This window comes from Macrosteles quadrilineatus, unplaced genomic scaffold, assembly GCF_028750875.1.
Source record: "Macrosteles quadrilineatus isolate MER2022 unplaced genomic scaffold, UCM_ALF_1.0 Scaffold_8__2_contigs__length_117827958, whole genome shotgun sequence".
Lineage (NCBI taxonomy): Eukaryota > Metazoa > Arthropoda > Insecta > Hemiptera > Cicadellidae > Macrosteles > Macrosteles quadrilineatus.
Window position 1 is genome coordinate 89,136,540 of NW_026542601.1, and position 20,148 is coordinate 89,156,687.

At 35.2% G+C, this 20,148-nt stretch overlaps 1 protein-coding gene across 2 annotated transcripts in view; it reads left to right on the top strand.

Annotated features, from left to right (window-relative positions):
- LOC129001610 (CD109 antigen-like) overlaps nt 1-19,276 on the top strand; it is a 64,794-nt gene extending 45,518 nt beyond the window's left edge. The window contains exons 15-29 of one of the 2 annotated variants that reach the window (XM_054428970.1): nt 769-1,018; nt 2,548-2,665; nt 3,837-4,023; nt 4,445-4,611; nt 6,159-6,284; nt 8,710-8,841; nt 10,006-10,145; nt 10,738-10,959; nt 12,004-12,179; nt 12,836-13,041; nt 14,049-14,201; nt 14,997-15,172; nt 15,621-15,792; nt 16,916-17,018; nt 17,547-19,276. In XM_054428970.1, the coding sequence (XP_054284945.1) occupies nt 769-1,018; nt 2,548-2,665; nt 3,837-4,023; nt 4,445-4,611; nt 6,159-6,284; nt 8,710-8,841; nt 10,006-10,145; nt 10,738-10,959; nt 12,004-12,179; nt 12,836-13,041; nt 14,049-14,201; nt 14,997-15,172; nt 15,621-15,792; nt 16,916-17,018; nt 17,547-17,740 (2,522 nt within the window). In that variant the 3' untranslated portion in view covers nt 17,741-19,276. The remainder of the gene's footprint in view (nt 1-768; nt 1,019-2,547; nt 2,666-3,836; nt 4,024-4,444; nt 4,612-6,158; nt 6,285-8,709; nt 8,842-10,005; nt 10,146-10,737; nt 10,960-12,003; nt 12,180-12,835; nt 13,042-14,048; nt 14,202-14,996; nt 15,173-15,620; nt 15,793-16,915; nt 17,019-17,546) is intronic. The other variant, XM_054428971.1, reaches the window with a different exon arrangement.
- The last annotated feature ends 872 nt before the right edge of the window (nt 19,277-20,148 follow it).

Consider the following 20,148-nt stretch of genomic DNA (forward strand, 5'->3'; position numbering starts at 1 on the left):
TCTCTAAACAATTACAAGTAAACAAAATAGAAAAATAAAATAATTTCTCATTTTGTATGTAAAACTTTAAAATTCGTGTAAAATATATTATATTGATTTTTTTTCTTTATGCTTAGTATTTTTTTTATCCTTGGATATGTCCAAATGTAGAAGTAAAATTCGCCAGTAAAAAAAAAAAAAAAATAAAATAAAATAAATTCCGCTGTTGGGGTTTAGGTGAGGTAAATGATATTCCGCGTGGGAAGGGTTAACACTGTATGCTCACAGTTCAAAAATTCCTCTTATACTTGCATACCTCTCTGCTACCACCACATCTTAGCCAATATGAAGCTATGGGGACCTATAGCTCAGTAGACATGGTTGAGGTTGAGATTCAAGCCTTGAATATCATTGGGAGAAACTACCTATTGATTCAATGATTTTTACTATTGTGTTACAATGGTTTTTCAACCTTTCCCCTTATCCAAAATTGCCGCGGCTGATTTAGGTCCGATAATCAAGACTCTAATTTACTGTCAATGAATATATCTTGTGGAGACAGCTTATTCTCAAATATGGTAAATATGTACATAAAAACTGCTCTCTTTCAAAAGCCCTTACCAACTATTGGATACTAACTCTTTTCCCTTTTACAATGCACATATTGCTTGTTGCGTATTGGCTTGCATATTGAAGGGTGGTGGCGGCCTCAAGTTTACAGGTTGTTGGATTCTGCCAGGTGTACGAGGTGCTTGCTGACACAATCTTGATGAAACATGTGTTTGGTAGGGAGCTATAGCGGGCGGGAAGACGGTCTGAGGGCATACAACCGACCGGCAAACCGTCCTATACCACTGCCCGGTTCCCCCACATTCAAGTCTGACCTGGGCCCCGCTGTGGTGTACCGACCGGTCACCAGGCCTCCGTTGGCGGGGCCTTACGCATTCTCCCGCATCCCCCCACCGCATTGGACCGGCCCCCACATACATCTACCGCATGACATTGCCAACACTTGGTTGTTTGCCAATATCTCTTCTGGGTATGCACTACTCTCCTTCCTGCTCTGTCCTGTACCTATACTAATGAATGTGAAAAAATCAGGTTCAAACACGTGCATCAGCCTTTGGGCTGTAAGCAGTGGTTGAATAAAAAATTCAACTTGTTTATCTTAGACATAAAATTGCTAAAGGTTTTGATGTACATACCGGTACATGTGAGAGACAAGGCATTAGAAGGTTAAAAATCTAGCATTGCTCAAACTAAACATACAAAGTGGCAGATTCTGAGCTGATGTAGATAACATGCAGCAAAACCTTTTTGACTTATTTTGAAATGTAGAGTCTAGTTATGTACCACATCATGCTTAACTTTTTTTAGGAGTATTTTTTATCAAGCAATATATTATGTTTATTAATAAATGTTCCTCAAATTAAAACACCCATTTTGCTATGTGTGTTTGTGAAAAGATGCTACACTTTATTTCTTCAGAAGATTATATATGCTGATTAAAAAAAACAATTATACCTTGTAATTTAATACATCTTAGTATAATACTGGTACGTTTTATCATAGACAAAAAGAACGAATATAGACTGTCAAAGGAAGGTTCCGCGATGTGCCGCTAGGAGTGCCGTGTAGTTACGGTGCACACCGCTGAATTGAGGAGCCGTATGCTACCAGCAGACGCGGTAGCAGTGTGCACCGTAACTACACGGCACTCCTAGCGATGGATGCCGGAACATATGCTAACCGCAGCACTGCTGTCGGTCTATATTTATTCTATTTGTCTATGGTTTTATGTAGGTTTAGTAAGATAATTAGTTTTAGAATGCACAGCTATAGGTCTACACCACCTAATTGATTAGTGCTATCATGAAAGGACTGTTCTTAAATCATAAAACAACTTTACAACTGCAGGTCAAATATAGATATTAGTATTTAGTTTTTGTAGAGAAATCTATAATTTTGGAATTTATCTAGCCTATATGGTTGTTTTACATTTAAGGACATGTCCAATGATTTGCACCCAGCATGGATTTTTGGGATGCTTTCAGTATTGCATGAAACTGTTATTTTTTAAATTATTGCATAAAGAATAATATGAAGGATGTTTAAATAGTGTAAACAGTTAGTTCAAAATAATTGCTTGGTATATTAGTTTAGCTTATTTCATAAACATTTGATTCCATAGATATGGTTTTGTTTTAAACAATACAAGTAGATCACAAAAACATATATTTTATATTTCATAATATCAAATATGTAAGAAATATGGAAAGTCTTTTATGCATTGTATTTAAACAATTTTTTTGTATGATTGAGATGCAGATTGAAAAAAATCTTACCAGACACCTTTTTTGCAAATCCTACTTAATAACTTTTTTTACTGTTCACAAAAGTATTTGTAAAAGAAAAGGTATTGCGCTCAATCTATCGTTATTTACAGACCATTAAACAATAGTATCTTCCTCTTGTATAAAAAAAAACACACATCTTTTCAATTTGTAAAGCTATTTGATTACTAAGTTCATTGACCTTCGGTCAGCTGATTGTGTAATGTTTCACCAGGACCAATGGACGAGTAGCTCTGCGAAAAACAGTTCCTGACACTATCACATCCTGGATGATTACAGCGTTCTCTGTGGATGGACTCTATGGTCTGGGACTGTTAGATCGACCAAGAAAGGTATAGAGCACGGACGGATTTTTACAAACGATGTGTCAAAATTAAGTATTTTTTGTGTAGACGCTCCCTTTCACCAATTCCTGTAATAAAAGTCCTTGGACTTTGCCCCACAGGCCATTAAAATCCCAACGTACTTCTTATGAAGAAGAGATTTTGTTTACTTAAACAGACGAATAATTTGTATTAATTACAGCTGTTCATAGAAAACACATGATACACACAAGAGCGTTCGTTTTCAGAGTGAGTTCGTTTTTTAGTTTCGATAACTGGAGTGGAGTGATTGATACATTATCTTTGAGTTGACGCTTTTAAGTCATCGGAAATTATGACTGTTATTTGTTTTGAAATACGCCTTTAATACTTTACAATTGCTCGGATTCGAGCAATAGGTGCACTAGCTATAGCTAGTTTATAATATATGATGCTAAAAGCTATCAAATACTGACAATTCTACTTTTCATTTGCTCTCAGGGTTTTCATATGTTAAAAGGTGTTAAAGAGGAAAGCCATGTAGTTTATTAATAATTTTATTTGAAAGGAGTATAACTCAGCAAGCTAGAGGCCTGTAGACACACAAAAAATAACAATAGGGACACATAAACTGATTAGTGGTATATTTTAAATGGTAGAAAAAGGAGGATAGCAGCTAGCTTACCTTGAAAGAAGTGTGGGTAGGCCATAGAACAAGTAGAAAAATATTTTGCACACAATATTTCGTCCCCTAAGGGACTTTGTCAAGTGTAGAGAGAGTTTATAAATTACAAGATCACTGGTAATTTATAAGAGAGTTTATCTTGTAATTTATAAACTCTCTCTACACTTGACAAAGTCCCTTAGGGGACGAAATATTGTGTGCAAAATATTTTTCTACTTGTTCTATGGCCTACCCACACTTCTTTCAAGGTAAGCTAGCTGCTATCCTCCTTTTTCTACCATTTATAATCCTGGCCTAGAGCCTTTCCTTAAACAAAACTGATTAGTGGTATAGTATGTTACTTTTGGTGAATAACCCCTGGACTCAAATTGTCTCATGTGATCTAATTCAACTCCACCCTTAAAAAATAACACAAAAAAATAAAAGTTAGAGCAGTCATCTTAAACATCCTTGGCATTTATGTTGATATTTAAAAATTAAGAACCAATAGCTAATATTTATTTTATTTATGTATAGCTGCGAGTGTTCAGACCCTTCTTCCTCTCCCTGGATTTGCCGTACTCTGTGATCCGAGGTGAGATTGTTGCGATCCCCGTGGTCGTGTTCAATTACATGGACAGAGACGTGGATGCGGAGGTCACTATGGAAAGCTCAGATCAGTTCGCATTTGCTGATGACTCCAACGATGTCAATGACGTCCCATGTAAGATATTATACACTAAAAGAAATGTTTTGTAAAATATCATTGTGTATTCACAGAAAGACAAATTCGGTGTAGTTCTCAATAGAGTGAAGTTTTACATCTAAAACCTTGTGTGCAATTCATGCTCATATTTAAAAAAAACACACAAAATGTGTAATTGCAACAGAAGGCAGATTAAAATAGTCTAATGAAATTAAATGTTATACAGCTATAAATAATTTGATGATGTGATGATAATAATTTAATGATCAACAGCCAAACACTGTATGTAACATCAGTATTTTTAGATTATGAACATATTTTTCTTTTACATATAAAAGGATACACATTGCAGAATGGCAAAATCCTTATTATTAACTGTGGGTCAATCTCATCACAAGTTATTACTTCAAAGTTACCCAAAGATTCTAATGACTTTCAGCCAAGGTGCGAGACAGGTATCGTAAGAAGCGCTTCCGGGTGAGAGCCAATGACGGAGCTAACACAGCTTTTATGATCACTCCAAAGGAGATTGGCTACATCAGCATCAAGGTGACAGCGACCAGCGCAGTAGCTGGTGACACTGTGGAGAGGAAACTGCTGGTCAAGGTAAAAACACAGAAACAGCGTAGGTAAACATTGTTTAAAATTAGGGACGTAAAAGAATGATGTAGCAATGTCATGGGTTTGAGTTCTCATTATACTGTGTATTCAGTGTATTGTAATTCTTTATTAGTGCTTGAATTGTCTAATCACCTACTTCCACACATCAGAGATAAAGGCGCAACAAAGAAAACCCAACTTATAAGTGGTTTTAACTAAAACTCAAAACCAACATCATTATTTTAAAATTTCATATGAATCACAGATACTATACACAATTGGTGTAATGTAAGCTATAAACCTTGTACTCTGCTAAAAATCTGATTTATTCCAATAATAAAAAAAAACTCCTGGACAAAACAAAACACTAAACATGAAATTAATCCCAACAACATGTTTATTCTAGCTGTTTGACTCCAAATCACTTTCCACCATCAAACTTCCATTTAACATCCATACATGCACCTTACATTATTCTCTTTTTATTTTAAACTCAATACCTTAAAGCCATAGAAAAAGGTGAAGATAACTATGAGGGATCTACCTCTTACTTTTAGGTCTACCGTCTACCAAATATTTTTAAGGTAGCACTAGAGGACCCATGCTGCTACACAACGTTGAGATAAATATCATATCCGAGAATTAATCAAAATTATGATTTTTGTTTGAGTAATACAGTAGCTTGAACTTAACTGATTCAAACCTCAATAGTTTAAATTAAAGCCTATAATTTACTGATTATTTTGAGTCTAAAACGTAAAAAACCCCTAAACAATACTGGAACTATTGATTTTGAATCAAAGAAAACCCTTATAAAAAATAATTTTTATGTTGGGTGAACAACCAACATAAAAGTTATTTTTTATAAGGTTTTGCGTTTGCTTCAAACTTGTCTGATTTGAATAACTAAAATCTTAAATGAAAGCCGATATTTCATTGAAGTTTCTTAGACCAAAATATATAGGATTATATAATTATAACTGGTGAAATACATCTTAAATTTAAGTATGAATTAAAATATAAATCAAACTTATGTTTTTTGGTTGAGTAATATATAAGATAAATATATGTCGTTGCTTTATGTGAAATCTGTGCGTGCATACCTTCAATTTGAGATCTCAATCATGAAAATCAGTTGGGTGGAAGAGCCAAACGAACTCCGAAAAGAAAAACCAATTTTTTTAAATATATAAGAATTTTTTTTTAAGAGGTTGGCGGCCTCTTTTAATCTTGCATTTGCCCGTCCACATAGACTAAGCGCCCGTGCGTGGATCGTTTACAGCAAAGCAAGGAGTGAGCCGGTACAGTACAAAGGTGAACTGTACTGATAAAATGTTATTGGCAGTGACCAGGATCCGAACCCACGACATCGCTGCCTTGGGCCCGAAGTCCGCGACGCTACCGACTGAGCCACCGACTCACTAAATATATCAGTAGGAGATATCAGTAGCCTATTATGTTAAATCTGCAGGTCCCATGTTTTGAATGATAAAATGTATATTTTCATTATTGGATTTTTTTAGTCAAAGGTTTAAGTTATATTCTGTGTACAGCCTGAAGGAGAGACACAATACAAGAACAAGGCTGTATTCATTGACTTGAGGAACAGCAATACATTCAACCAGAACATCACCCTGGATATGCCAGCTTACATCGTGCCTGGCAGCGAACGGATAGAGGTGAACAAAAAGATTAGGAATAATGTTACCGGTACTACAATGCAGTTGAGTTGCATTGAACTAACCAGTAGGAAACCTAATCTTAATAATAGTTTGCATGAGCAGGATGTATTTGATTGGTCTAATTGAGTTTCTTAGCAAAATAGTTCAAGAATAAACAGTGTACCCTAAACAGAATAAACAGGTATCCTGAACGTTGTTTCATCATACTAATAACTTATTTTGTAAGATAGTTTATATGAATATTTTTAACTAGTGGCCTGTAGGGGCCATAGCCCCTAATTTAGACTACAATAAAAAACCATATATAAAAAGACAAATATCCTAAATATGTTTCTAAAATTATCAATTTTATGTTACTTAGAATTAACAGTGTTTCTTGTTTTATATCTTGGTTTTCCTTCCGTTGGAGTCGTATATTAGTTGCTTCTAATGTGTCAATGAAATAGCCTACAATTGTTAAATAATGATTAAATCAATAACACAACATATTACAAATGGAAATGTGCACACGGTTGGCCTGAGCCCGGAGAGCGACGAATCAGAGCTGAAATCATACAGCGAAACATTGCACTTCTTTTCTAATTTAAAATTGAAGATTTGTTTTGTAATCTTACGAATTCTGTTATAGTTTCCATTTTGAAAACCAAATGTAAAGGTTAAAACTATCTATCTATATATTAATAGGCAAGCATGTTTCTTTAAAACCTTTTTTCTCAGCTCGTGTGCATCGTAGGGAAAATCTACGCATACCGTTGGAAAGCTATTTTCCTGTAGGTGTGCAGAATCCCTTTATAAATTTAAATAGGCTCAAAGATAAGCACAAAAAATAAGTTTAAAAGTTGTAAAAAATTAACATGGATCTTATGCGTTGCTATGCTGGTTACGAAATAACAACGAAATATAAACAGAAAATCAAAACAAATGGAGGAAACTCCAATCACATGTTTTATTTACAGTGTGGGGTGAAAATAGTTAAGTGAGTACATTACATATTTTTGGTCGAGTTTCGACCACTGGACGACCTCTCGTTATTAATTATTATGAAGGCAACTCCTAATTTGGCGGTGGTAAGTCAGAAATAAATCTAAGAATTTGTCCCTGAATTTTAAGACAGTAAGGCCCATTTCCCGGAATCTCTTTTTGTGTAGCGGAAAGCAACGCAATAGCCATTGCACTGTTGTACTGACTTATGGTTTTTATGAAGTTCGAATCATGTAAAAACAATTAGTTCGTCATTTAATTGTGCTTGTGGCATGTCCATTGTGGCAACATGCGTTGTAATGTCCATCTGGGGCCTCCTCTGCAAAGTGAAATGCGCCACAATGCATAGATTGTGAGAAACAACTCAACTCATTTTCCAGCGTTCTTCTAAAGACAGGTTGTAAAACAGCTTTCAGATTTCTTTCACAGTTAGGCCCTACATGACGTTCTCTCTTGCATTTCTTAAGTCTGTTGAATTCCTGGACACTCTTCCACGGCTTGCAGGTCTTCCCCTACCCTGTCTAGTTACTTCACTCATTATGGAAACGGAAAACAAAAAAATTAAACACAATTCATTTTAAAACATTATTTACCAACATTGACTTTCGGAATAAATGTAAACATTGCAAATAAATAAGTAACAGCTGATAGAATGCAGACGTTTTTCATTCCCCATGCATTTCTTATGGTGGATATTTTACGTTATATCTCGTTTTCTGGTAACTTTATGGGAATTCTGCTATTTTTCCCGAGTCCCTGGGGTTAAGACCTTTAATTTAAGACCTCTACCACTTTTCTGCGACTTACCAGGCGTCCACAATTTTCTGGTAAAAATTTGGTCTTACAGAATTATATATATAGATTCTTGAAAGTAATAAAATAGTCCTTAACAAGGAACAAAAGTTTCCAAATTGATATTAGGAAGGTTTGAATAACTTGTGTGTTAAAAATCTATGCAAAATAAGTAAACAGAAATAACAATTTTTCTTACAAATATATAACAAAGTGCGATTTTTTGAATTTCTTTCTAGGGAATTGGCTGTTACTGTTGTGAGAAAAAATATTAATCTTACACTACGCAAATAGTATTTGTCAATCATTTTCAAGGCATGTTGAATAAATTCCTCCGTTGTAGTAGCAAACTTTCACTTAGTATGCAGGTTTGATGTGATTTATTGCAAATAGAAATAATAGAACTGAAGATTTGGCTAAACAAAAAGTACCTGAACATAATAGTTTGTGATATAAAGGTTTGCTATTGATCAATGCAAACTGTAAAAACATGTAATAGGTAGAATTGAACCCAGTTGGTGTAGGTATAGCCTTTGGAAAAATCAATCCCAATAGACTTTTTGGTTTACAAGTAACACTTGTCCTTCAAAGATGTTGACACACCCGATTGATTTCAAGGAGAAATTTTAATTTTGTTTGTAATGTTCAGGTTTCAGCAGTGGGAGACATTCTTGGACCTTCCATCCCTAACTTGGCTAACCTGATCAAGATGCCGTTTGGGTGCGGAGAACAGAACATGCTAAACTTCGTCCCCAACATTGTCATCATTGAATACCTCAAGGTTAGCTATCTAAATGCCAGAGACGGTGAGAGCCCACACCATAAATGAGGCTTAGGTCACATGTTGGCCTGACTTGAAGTAATGTGACAAAAAATTCCAGGTCTGGGTCCAACAGAGTAGAGGGGGTTTTTTAGTGAGTAGACTGTGACCAATTCAGGAGTCTCACACTACAGGCTGGCTACCTGTGTGCGTAAAAGCATTTTCCCTCCTCTCCCAAAAAAAAGGTTAGCTATGCAGTGAAACAAAAATGCTTCGTTCTAGACGTTACATCTTCGAGAAATCAAATTGTACAATGTTGGTTGTAAATGTTGCAAGGACAGTTATAAATTGTCAATCCTCGTGTGCGGTGATTGTAATAAAAAGACATTTAAAAAATAATCCTGTTTGCATTTTCAAGTAGGTAGCTAAAGGAAATGGTTTAGTTTTGATGTGGGAACTAACTTAGCAATGGAAAAGCTATATTTTAATGCCTTATTTAAAATTTAAAAAAAATCATGCCCACAAACTTTACCAACAATTTTTAACTGTCCTGTAAGTTTTCTGATGAGGATGATTGATTCCCACCAAATGCATATGTAAAATTTAAACGTATCGCAATAATTCAATCATAACCATACAACTGAGATTCATTCACAAAATTGTCTAGATGGCTGAGTAGTTATTGTGCTTCCCTTCATATCTCAAGGGCACTGGTTCGGTTCTAAGCAAGGTCGATTCTAAACGCCAATGCCATGTTAGCCAAATTAATTAACAATGCTATCTAAAAAAAGGATAAACGTAGTAACAACTAGCAAGACCAGGGTTGTTTGGATCATTCCCCTACAAAAAAACACACACACACACAGACATCACTTCGAAAACCACTTTTTTGGGTCCAGGGGGACCCAAAACGAATATATCCACTCAAAACTCAAACTCGAAAATTTTGACGAAAACAATACTTTCTCCATATACTATGGTATAGGGGGAGAAAGTAAAAAACATAAAACATTCCAATGGGCTGGATAAGCACAAAAAACTTATGTGCATTTTACAATGTGTTTCAGTAATCTCTCTTATCTCTGAAACTTGTTTTTGTTAGTTTTTCAACACAACTCAAACTTATGTGTTACAGTAAATTAGCATTTCACAACTTATAACTAACGATAGTGTTATGTGCTACAGAATACACAACAGTTGACCCAGGCTGTAGAGAACCTTGCATTGAGATATTTGGAGAAAGGATACCAGCAGGAGTTGACCTACAGACATGAGGACGGATCTTTCAGTGCCTTTGGAAAAAGTGATCCTAGCGGCAGTACTTGGTAAAAACCCGTTAAATTATGTTATAATTGTACAACACTTAAACACCATGGTGTGTATTGAACTGTGAAGATGGTGGAAGGATGAGTGGATGGAATTATAGCTTTGTTGCTGACTAAGATCAGTTATTTCTTCAGATCAGGGCCATTCATTTTTAAATGATCAAGGAGAACTAAGTCCAGCTTTTAACCATAAGAATGTATCTGCTACATTGCATCTTACTGCATATACTTGTTTTGCAAACACCAAACTTATTAAGTATCACAATGCCAATAAATTATGTTAAACCACCATCGAACATAGACATATTTTACATGTCAAATACATTCATATATATTTACATTAACAATAATAATAATAATGTTAATAATAATAATATGCTAATTCCTATTCAAAAATGTATTTGATTATCATTATTATAATGGGATCATTAAAATCATCAAGTTAGAACCTTAATAAAACGACACATCTCATATGACACCTTTTAAATGTCAGATTTATAAACCCATAGCAGCCAACTTGTTACCTAGTGTCTTCTTACTTACGTTTTCACTTTTTAAACAATAATATTCTATAACCACTTCTGAATCACAGGTTGACAGCGTTTGTGGCCAAGTCGTTCCGCCAGGCACAGCCTTACATCTCCGTGGAGGAGCAGGTGATCATGGATGCTCTGCAGTGGTTGTCTGACCATCAGGCAGCCAACGGGAGCTTCCCTGAGGTGGGCACTGTGAGCCACAGAGCCATGCAGGGCGGCGCAGCCAACGGTCTGGCACTCACAGCCTACACACTCACTGCCTTCCTGGAGAACACAAGGTGAGCCTAGAAAACTAAAATACAAATAAAAGATGGCATCCTCAATTAACCTTAAATTTTCCTGTTTATACTTTACTTTTTATACTTTTCTTTGAAATGGCGACCATACAAAGTAGGTATTTTAAGCCAAGTATGAATGGAGATGAGTGTATGATGAGTGGCGTGATCTTGTAGTCTTGTTAGTGACTAAGGCCGACATATTCCTTAGACACAGCTGTTAATTAATAGCCCATCATACAGCTAATGGCGACTAAGGGACCTACAGTTTGTAGTGGAATCCGAACCACATTTTTTCCTTGATATATACAAATTGGTCTAATTATCAGGATAGTACTGCGGATAGTTATAGTACTCACCCGTGCGGACGTTTACATACACCTCTGACCTGTGCGTAGAATGTATCAAGCAAAGGTAGGGGTGAGCCAATACAGTAGAGTGAAAGGTACTGATACAGTGGCACCAAACAGTAGATTGAATCCAACCCAGATTCACTTTATGTGATGTTTTCTAAAATATATTTATCTGATGCAGGTAAAGACACAAAACTTTGAAACATTTGAACTCTTTGAGATACAGTACTATACAATAATACAATCCAATATTCTTTATTGTTAGTTAAGAATTACAATAGTGTCAATACAATAGTGAATTGTACATGTTAATTTCCATAATTTTCATAAAATTCTTTTATTTGGTAGAAGGGTCTTGCGATTAGCCACTTCTTCAACTCCTGGTGTAGCTTGTTGCCAGTCAGGTCTCTCAGGTAGTCAGGTAGATGGTTCCTCAGTTTGCAGCCGGTGTAGGAAGGTTTTTTCTCCCAAAGAGTTGTTCGGTGAACTGGTAGGGCAAATTTGGAGCCATGACGGGTGTTCTAGTGGTGCAGGTCTTGGTTTCTTGGGGGGTTTATTTCATTCACATACTTTATGGTTTCAAGTATGTAGAGAGACACCATTGTGAAGATTCCTAGGTTTGCGAATGCTATAATACTATCTGTGGGAGTGTTTTGTTTAACATCACAAGATAATTTAATCTTACTTTTTTCAGATCCACATCCCAGTTCCGTAATACCATCAACAAAGCCATTGACTACATTGTACGCAACCTGGACGGTCTAGAGGACACTTACTCACTGGCTATATGCTCATACGCTCTGCATCTGGCTCAGCATCCTACTGGACGTACTGCCTTCAACCTGCTGGAGACCAAGGCTGAATCAAAAGGTGGGTCCAGGGGTGGTTGGTATGTTATAGTAAGGAATGATATTTACTATAGATTGATTTTGTGTATTAATTGTGTGTATAAATTGGAAGGTGTATTGTATTGGTTGGTTGTGTAAGTAGTTATAGTTAGTTGGGTGCTTGATTTTACCATAAAATTACAGCCTCAATTCCCTACAGTTTACCAAGGGTAATTTGCTTTGCAATATTAACGTGACATGGTGATTCACAGCTAATTTCAAACTGAGAATACCTATTTAGTAAAAGATAGGTCTCTTAGATAAGGAGTAAATCTATTTTCTTTGCACTACACAGTATACTTCCTAAAACTCAGGTTTGACCTGTTAATTGAGGTAAAAGGAATAGGAGAACACAAGTTTTCCGTTATTGCCGTTCACGGGTTCGCAGTTAAGTTGGACGGCAGTAGTAGGTAGTACCCATGTCTCCCATGAAAATACCTATCCCTTTCACACACAACGATCGATAGTAAAAAATGGACTCTTAGCAATATTTGACTAAAAGTAGCAAACAGTTAGAAAACAAATGTACAGTTAAAATTAATTCTTTTCTGTTTAAATATTTTTTATAATATGTAAAAAAATGTGATTTGTTCATGTAATTTTCTCACCTAATCCAACCAAAACCTATGCATTCATCAGACGACATGAAGTGGTTCAAACATGCAGCCAGCAGCGAGATGGACAAGAAGAACCCTTACATAGATGAGCCGAACTCTCCTGATGTGGAGATGACTGCTTACACACTCCTAACATACCTACAGAAGGGACTGGTACAAGATGGGCTGCCTATCATGCGATGGCTAGTGAGTCAACAGAACAACGGAGGTGGCTTTGCCTCCACACAGGTGAGTTGGAAGAAGAAGCCTAAACGCTTCAATATAAATATTTAATTATGTATTGAATTTATTGTTGCATTGGATAAACTTAATAATTGACATTGTAGATTTGTGGTCTTTGGCCGATGACTGTATCAAAATTGAGAATATTTCCTTATCAAATATGTGTGGATTAAGTTGACGTATCACTTAATTAAAATCCATGTTTTAAGCTGAGCTGCTTTTAGATCTGAAAAAGACGCAAACTCCTAAAGTGCGTCCTGCTCGGATCGAGACAAGACCTACTGTTACTATTAATATTTGTGCAACATGCCTGTTTGTTCTTTTAATGTTTAATCGTTTTGTAAATATTTGTGTGTGTTATGTGTTTTAACTATGACGACGCTTCAACTGAGATCTACATGTCTGATGATGACATTATGATGCTGAATTTTTAAGCTAATTGATTAAGGGAAAGCCCTATTTTTGGGATCACTTCATATGTAATCTTAAATATGGTACTTAACATCAAGGCCAAAACGTTGGTAAATGAAAATATTTTTTGACTATGACATGGTCACCATCCAAAGACGACGATTCTGCACTATGTGACCATCAAAGCCTATCCATACTAATACTTGCAATTTTTCACCCATCTAAAGACTCTATGAAGCTTACCTAGTCAGTTTAAGTTTTGTCTTCAACAATTTAGGTATGTGCTGTACCGCCTACTATATTTTTATTTAGGTAATTTTCTGGATGGATATGTGGCAGGACTTCTTTAGCCAGCAGACAAAGATAATGTTAAAGTTGGCTACTTTTGCATAGATTGATCTTGAAAGAAAATCTAACATAAATAAAAAGAAGCTCTGCACTTTAAGAAACTAAATCCACATATCAATCGTGCAAAGAAACTGTGAGGGGATTTATTATTGTGAACTAGTCATTGGATTGTGTTTGTCAAGATCAGATCTTGAACAGAATTTAATTGTCTATATAATGTTTACAATTATTTTAAGATGTCTTGAAATTTACAGGACACTGTGGTGGCACTTGCGGCATTAGCAAAACTGGCAGAACAAATTATCTCTCGCAACAATGATGTCTCGGTTCAGTTCTTCTACCGCCAAGGAGTGGCTGCAACTATAAATGTAAACAGGGCAAATTCCATGATTCTACAAAAGCAAGAGGTTAGTAAGTGAAAATTGAAACTCAGATTTATAAGTTCACTCAGGTTTGAGTACAAATCAAAACAATAACTTATATTTTGGAGTTTCAACCTAATCTGAATTTCTTCTGTGGACATATTATAACGTTACAAATCACATTATCCATTATTGTACTCACATAGTTGCTCTTCAGAAGACGAGATATTTTCAAGAATGTTCCCTTGGCACCGCTTTTAACTGCTAATTAAGATTTCTCACATAAAAAAAATTAATTAAGCATTACAGTACTTACTTTTAAACTTATGGATAAACATGCATTTATTTTTTACCGTGCATTATGAAGTCCACTAGCCTTTATTTCAAACTTCAGTTTTAGCAACACTAGCCATCATTGAAACATCAGGACACGCAAAACCCTCCTTCACTTTTTACTTTGTGCTCAGCTTACGCTTTTTTACTAAACTATACTAATTTAAACCGTACCTAAGTCAACATTCAAAATCAATAAGAAAATACCAATCTATAACTGACAGAAATAAGTAAAACATACTTTAGCGCCTTAACGAGGTTTGTGAGGACAATTTACACAACCCACATTACCATAAACATGATGTTACCTGTAATGTCTATCTCCAGAACATGTGTGAATGTGAAGTGTAAAGTTTCAGCTCCACTTGAAGCTAGAGGTCAATAATTTGTATGTCCAACAATTATTTTATAAATTTTTATTTTGTTTTTTATTACATATATCCTTTACTTAATGAGTATTTATTAGGTAATGTGGTAAAATCATCTAATGTAATATGTACATTCCAGCTGCCTAGCAAGGTGCGGGAGGTGCAGATCAATGCTCAGGGCTCTGGCTTTGTGATTGCACAAATCTCGTACCAGTACAACGTGAACGTGACGGCTCCGTGGCCTCGGTTCACTCTAGACCCTCAAGTGGACAAGAACTCTGACAAGAACCACCTTCAGCTCTCCATCTGCTCTGGGTGAGTGTGTAGAGCACACCGAAAAAAGTCAAAAGTCCTTGATCATTAGGTTTTTAATAAATCCTCTTGACTAAAGAGCTGGCTGATCTTGGGAACAGAACTGCTCATTCATTCAATACTCATATACGACTTTAAATTTACACCTTGGTGTGTTGGTGTTGTAAAGATACAATTTAATCTTAAATCCATCCATTATTAACGGAGGAGTAGTGATTTGTAGACATTGCCTTTACGTATGTATGTATGTATAAGGATATAGGTACCCTATACATAAATAAAAATTTGAACGAATAGTGTTTTTGGCCACTGGGGACTTAAAAATGAAAAATTAAATCGGTCCCGGGCTCAAGTCTTACCATGAGACCTACGGTAATAGCTACTTCCCTATAGGGAAATTCCCTAAAACTTGTTACTGTACTACTAATCATTGTCCTGGTATTTTCTGTAGGTTTGTACCAGGACGAGATGGCAACGAGAGCAACATGGCTGTGATGGAGGTTAGTCTTCCGTCTGGTTTCACAGTGGACCCGGACGCTCTACCAAGTCTGCAAAACTCCAACAGTGTCAAGCGAGTGGAGACTAAGGACGGTGACTCGGTCGTCATGTTGTACTTTGACAAGGTAAGTAACAAAACACTCTTGAGCCCATCTTACATGAACATTAAGTTTTTAATTAATTTTTGTTATTGTGTTGGCCATAATCATTGAGATGCAAGGCCCAATTCGCCAATGTCTCTGAACAAGCGGCAAGTATTAATGTATAATCACGAGTGCCGCCTCTTTCATTCATAGGATGTATTTTGACACTTCTCTTTAAGTATTGATCAAATTTCAATGTTTAATTTAAAGTGGCAAAAATATTGTCCTGTTTTAAAATTTGTAAAAGGTGTTTTTGGACATTTAAAATTTAGTTATTATCTATCTGGTCCTCATCAACACACCATACATTTTTCTGTTCTGTATTGTCCTTTTATAGCAAGTGTATAGTCGATGCCATCTACAATTGTCAGTTCTGTTCTGAGTACGAGTGTAAATGTCAGAATCCTATTTTATGAAGAGGATTTATTTAACCATTAAAGACATGTCTTGAATCTACAGGAAAAGTTCTTGAAAAATATCACTGAAATATGCCTTTGAAAATTCCACTGTTCATGTTATAGTATGTTAAGCTTTTCTTGGATAGTATCTTTTAAGGAAATTTGGTCTGAATCTCTTCAAATGTTGAGTTAATGCTGGGGATCAAATTCTTATATTTTCCTTAATGCACACAATTCCAAGACGCTAACCTCAAGACTAGTAGCATAGTCACCTCTGATACAAGGCCGCAGCAAGACAAAATTGGCAAAGTCACAGTCCGACATTCTGAAACAGCTGTTGCACTAATTTATAATGGTGTGCATGAGTAATGTTTATGTTTACAAGTTTTTTATTCCAGTTATTACCATGGCAATAGCCATACCGCTGCGACGTTGCCACACACCAACTTGTATTAGAGTTAGCTATGTAGTAACTCACCCAACTTATTGTTATAAGGTTGACAAATATCCACTCTTTATTAACACATTAGTTGTGTTAATTTCTCTTCTTAAACTTACACAATTTTTATCTCTTTTTTACTTCATTTTTTTAATTACTATTTTTTGTACTTGTTACAGTATAGGTACATAACAACAAACTGTTATAATTATACATATACATTTTATTTGTGTATGCAGCCTGACTGTGACAGTGTTAAAATTTCCAGATGACTGTCAAAGAACTATGTCCTACTGTGCGAGCCTACAGGACCCACAAAGTGGCCAATCAGAAGCCAGTGCCTGTCACAGTCTACGACTACTATGACCAAAGTATGTGATACCGGTATTTAGTTTGTACATGGAATAATTACATTTTTGTACAGAACACACCGTACATTTGTCAATTAATATTTCAGAGAATACAAAGGGAAAGCAAATCGACAGTTGATTTATGGAGGTGAAAACCAATTTTACATTAAAGAAATAATAGCTGTAAATTTACCTTACAAACTAAAGCTTCTGCTTGAATAGTTAATTACTAGATAAAGGGCAGTAATTTGTACATTACCCAGTCAGTTGTTTTAATACAGCATTCAAATGGTCGGATGGAATTATGACAAGTTCATATAGAATGCAATAGCTATTACAATTTGTGCTTGGCCATTCTTGTGTAACCCACTTTAGTATTAGATTACCCTGTTTTAATTTAAGCAATATCCTGCATAACAAATCTACTTTCAATTTTTTTTTATATTAGTTACTCTTTACTTAAATCTGACTTTTCAATTGGAAAGAAGTTATAACACAGAATTATTCGTGCTAAGGGTGTAGTAATATTTTCGAACATGGTTTTCGCAGCACGACGAGCCCGTCAGTTTTATGCGCCGAGGGTGGCAACACTGTGCGACATTTGTGAAGGCGAGGACTGTGAGAAGGTGTGCACGAGTCGGCCGGACCTGCGTGAGGGGAAGGAGGAGAAGGGAGCTGCGGCACACACAGCTGCAGCTGTTGTAACTCTCTTCATCTGCACATTGCTGCACAGGTGGCTCTAGTCACACCAAAGACTTACATTGACTGAACATCCATTGTACTCAATACAGCCCTAACATACATCATGTAGTAACAGTTACAGTAGACTCCCTCTAGTTGAGAAACCTCAGGACCTGACCCTTTCCGAACCATCAGAGGTCGAAGCAGAAATTAATGGATGTGTTTAAACGCACCACGTGTAACCGTACAACATTACAATAATAATAAGGGAAAATAAAATAAGTCAGACAGATTTTGGAACCATCCAAAGTGGATACCAAATGTATCAGCACTAGAGTTAGTCTACTGTTCTGTCAAAAAGCCTTAGAATGATTTTAACTTGAATATCATTATGTTGTGCATATCTTTGTTGTAGATTTAGAATATTTAACTATTTTTAAAAGTAATTGCAGTATAATAAAAGTAAGCAAGGAATGCCTGAGTAAAATGGTAGTTAAAACTAGTAGTTTATCATGGAAAATTTCTCAATACCTGAAGCGTCTTATCAGATTAATGAAACAAAATATTTATCCATTTGATTGATTCAAATCTAGCCAAAAATTGAAACACGTGTAATGTGTTCATTGGAATCCATACGTATAGGCAGGTCGAGATCACCATGATTAGTTTTATAGCAAGAATAATAAAAACTAATTTTGAAAAATCAATTGTCTAACAACAAGTAGACACTGTTTTAGCACATGAACAAACTGTTGAATTAAAAGGTTTTGTTTTACACTGTTAACGTTTATTGTTAAGTTTTAGTAATAGCATGTACATAGTTAATTTTATTAGTTGTAGAACAACAATAACTGTTAAAACATTAACTTGTTAGATGTATCTGTATTGTGATTCGTTTGTGTTTTTTATTACTTTAAATATTTTTACTTTAATATCCGCATTCCTAATTGATGTTCTTAAGTATTAAACTTTAGTTTGTATCCTTGATGATTTGTTTTTAAAGTATACAAGTTATGTACCAAAGTATATAGTTATTGGACTTTATGAAATAGATGAATCTAGTTAATTCCCTTTTTTTATTTTGAAGATGCAATTTTTTTCAAAAGCTTCTTATGGATCAAATATGAAATGTTAACCGATTAGTTTTGAACTATCTAGTAATCTGGTCTTTAAAAATCTTGCCTTAACTTACTAATAATGCAATTTTTTTTAATAATAATTACTTAATTGTTTTGTACTTGTAAGCTGTAACCCTCAATTTGTTGAGGGAAGTGAGCTGATCTAGAGGCAGAGCGTGGGACTTTGGTCCCAGTTTCAAATCCCACCAAATCACCAATGGATTTTATCTAAGTTATAATGCCGCAAGCCCTAGGTCTAGCCTGAAGTAATCTGAAAGACTATCCTAGGACAAAAAAACCTTTATTTGCTTGCTATCCTAACTCAAACAAAAAACATTAGTAAAATAATGCAACACATTACCTGGATTGACTTAACTGAAAAGACTGTAACATACAAATGCTAATAATAGTTTTAAGGATTTATCCATGTAAAGTTAAGATAGTAAAGAAATAAATCAACTATAATCACATAATAGTGTTTTTAATAACCAGTCAATTTCTATTGTTTAATCTATTTCTGAAAAAATGAGTTTCTGCTCTCAATATAGTTGCCACATCACCAAATGAAATAAGTACAAGGGCTGGTGTGTTTAAGATTTTTTAAGGTGCTGAAACCTATTATTATGAAATACTTAGCAACACCTACCTGCTACAAATGGAAAGTATATAATTGCTCAGGGATAAATGATACCTTGAAGTCTGAAATCACAATAGTTATTTGTGTAACTAGTGAGCAAAGTGGCACTTTGCTGCACACAAGAGAAATGTTTACTGGAATGTATCTCGAGTGCACCAAAGGCCATTTGCGCTCGTGTTACACATTGTATTTTTCCTACAGTCACTATAAAGCATAAAAATAATTAGTCTTTCAAACATTATTCAACACGTTTTTAGGTTAGGTTAAACCCAAGCGTTGAATGGAATGGGAAATACTGCACCAGCTGATTGTAGTCATAGTATCTTTAAGTATTACTTATTTTCAAGAGTACATGTATAAACAGTAATAATAACTAGGAAACAGAATAAACAAGTATAATGTTCTGAAAAATATGCCAATAAAACATTTCATGACAATTTTGTATCTTTCTTTCTTACGCTAGAGAGGAAAAAGTTTGTTTGCTCGTTCATGCTTCTTTTATGATTTATCAGGTAACAGGTTTAATTAAACATGTTTTGCAGTTTCTGCTATTTCTTCTGGTCTACACATATATTCACAATCACTTTCACTGATTAATTATTTTTAAACATGTTAGGCCCACTTATACCTATCAATAATTAATCTTTCAAAAACTACACATTATATATGTTCAAACCAAGCGTTGAACAAAAATAAAAAATAAACACAAAACCGC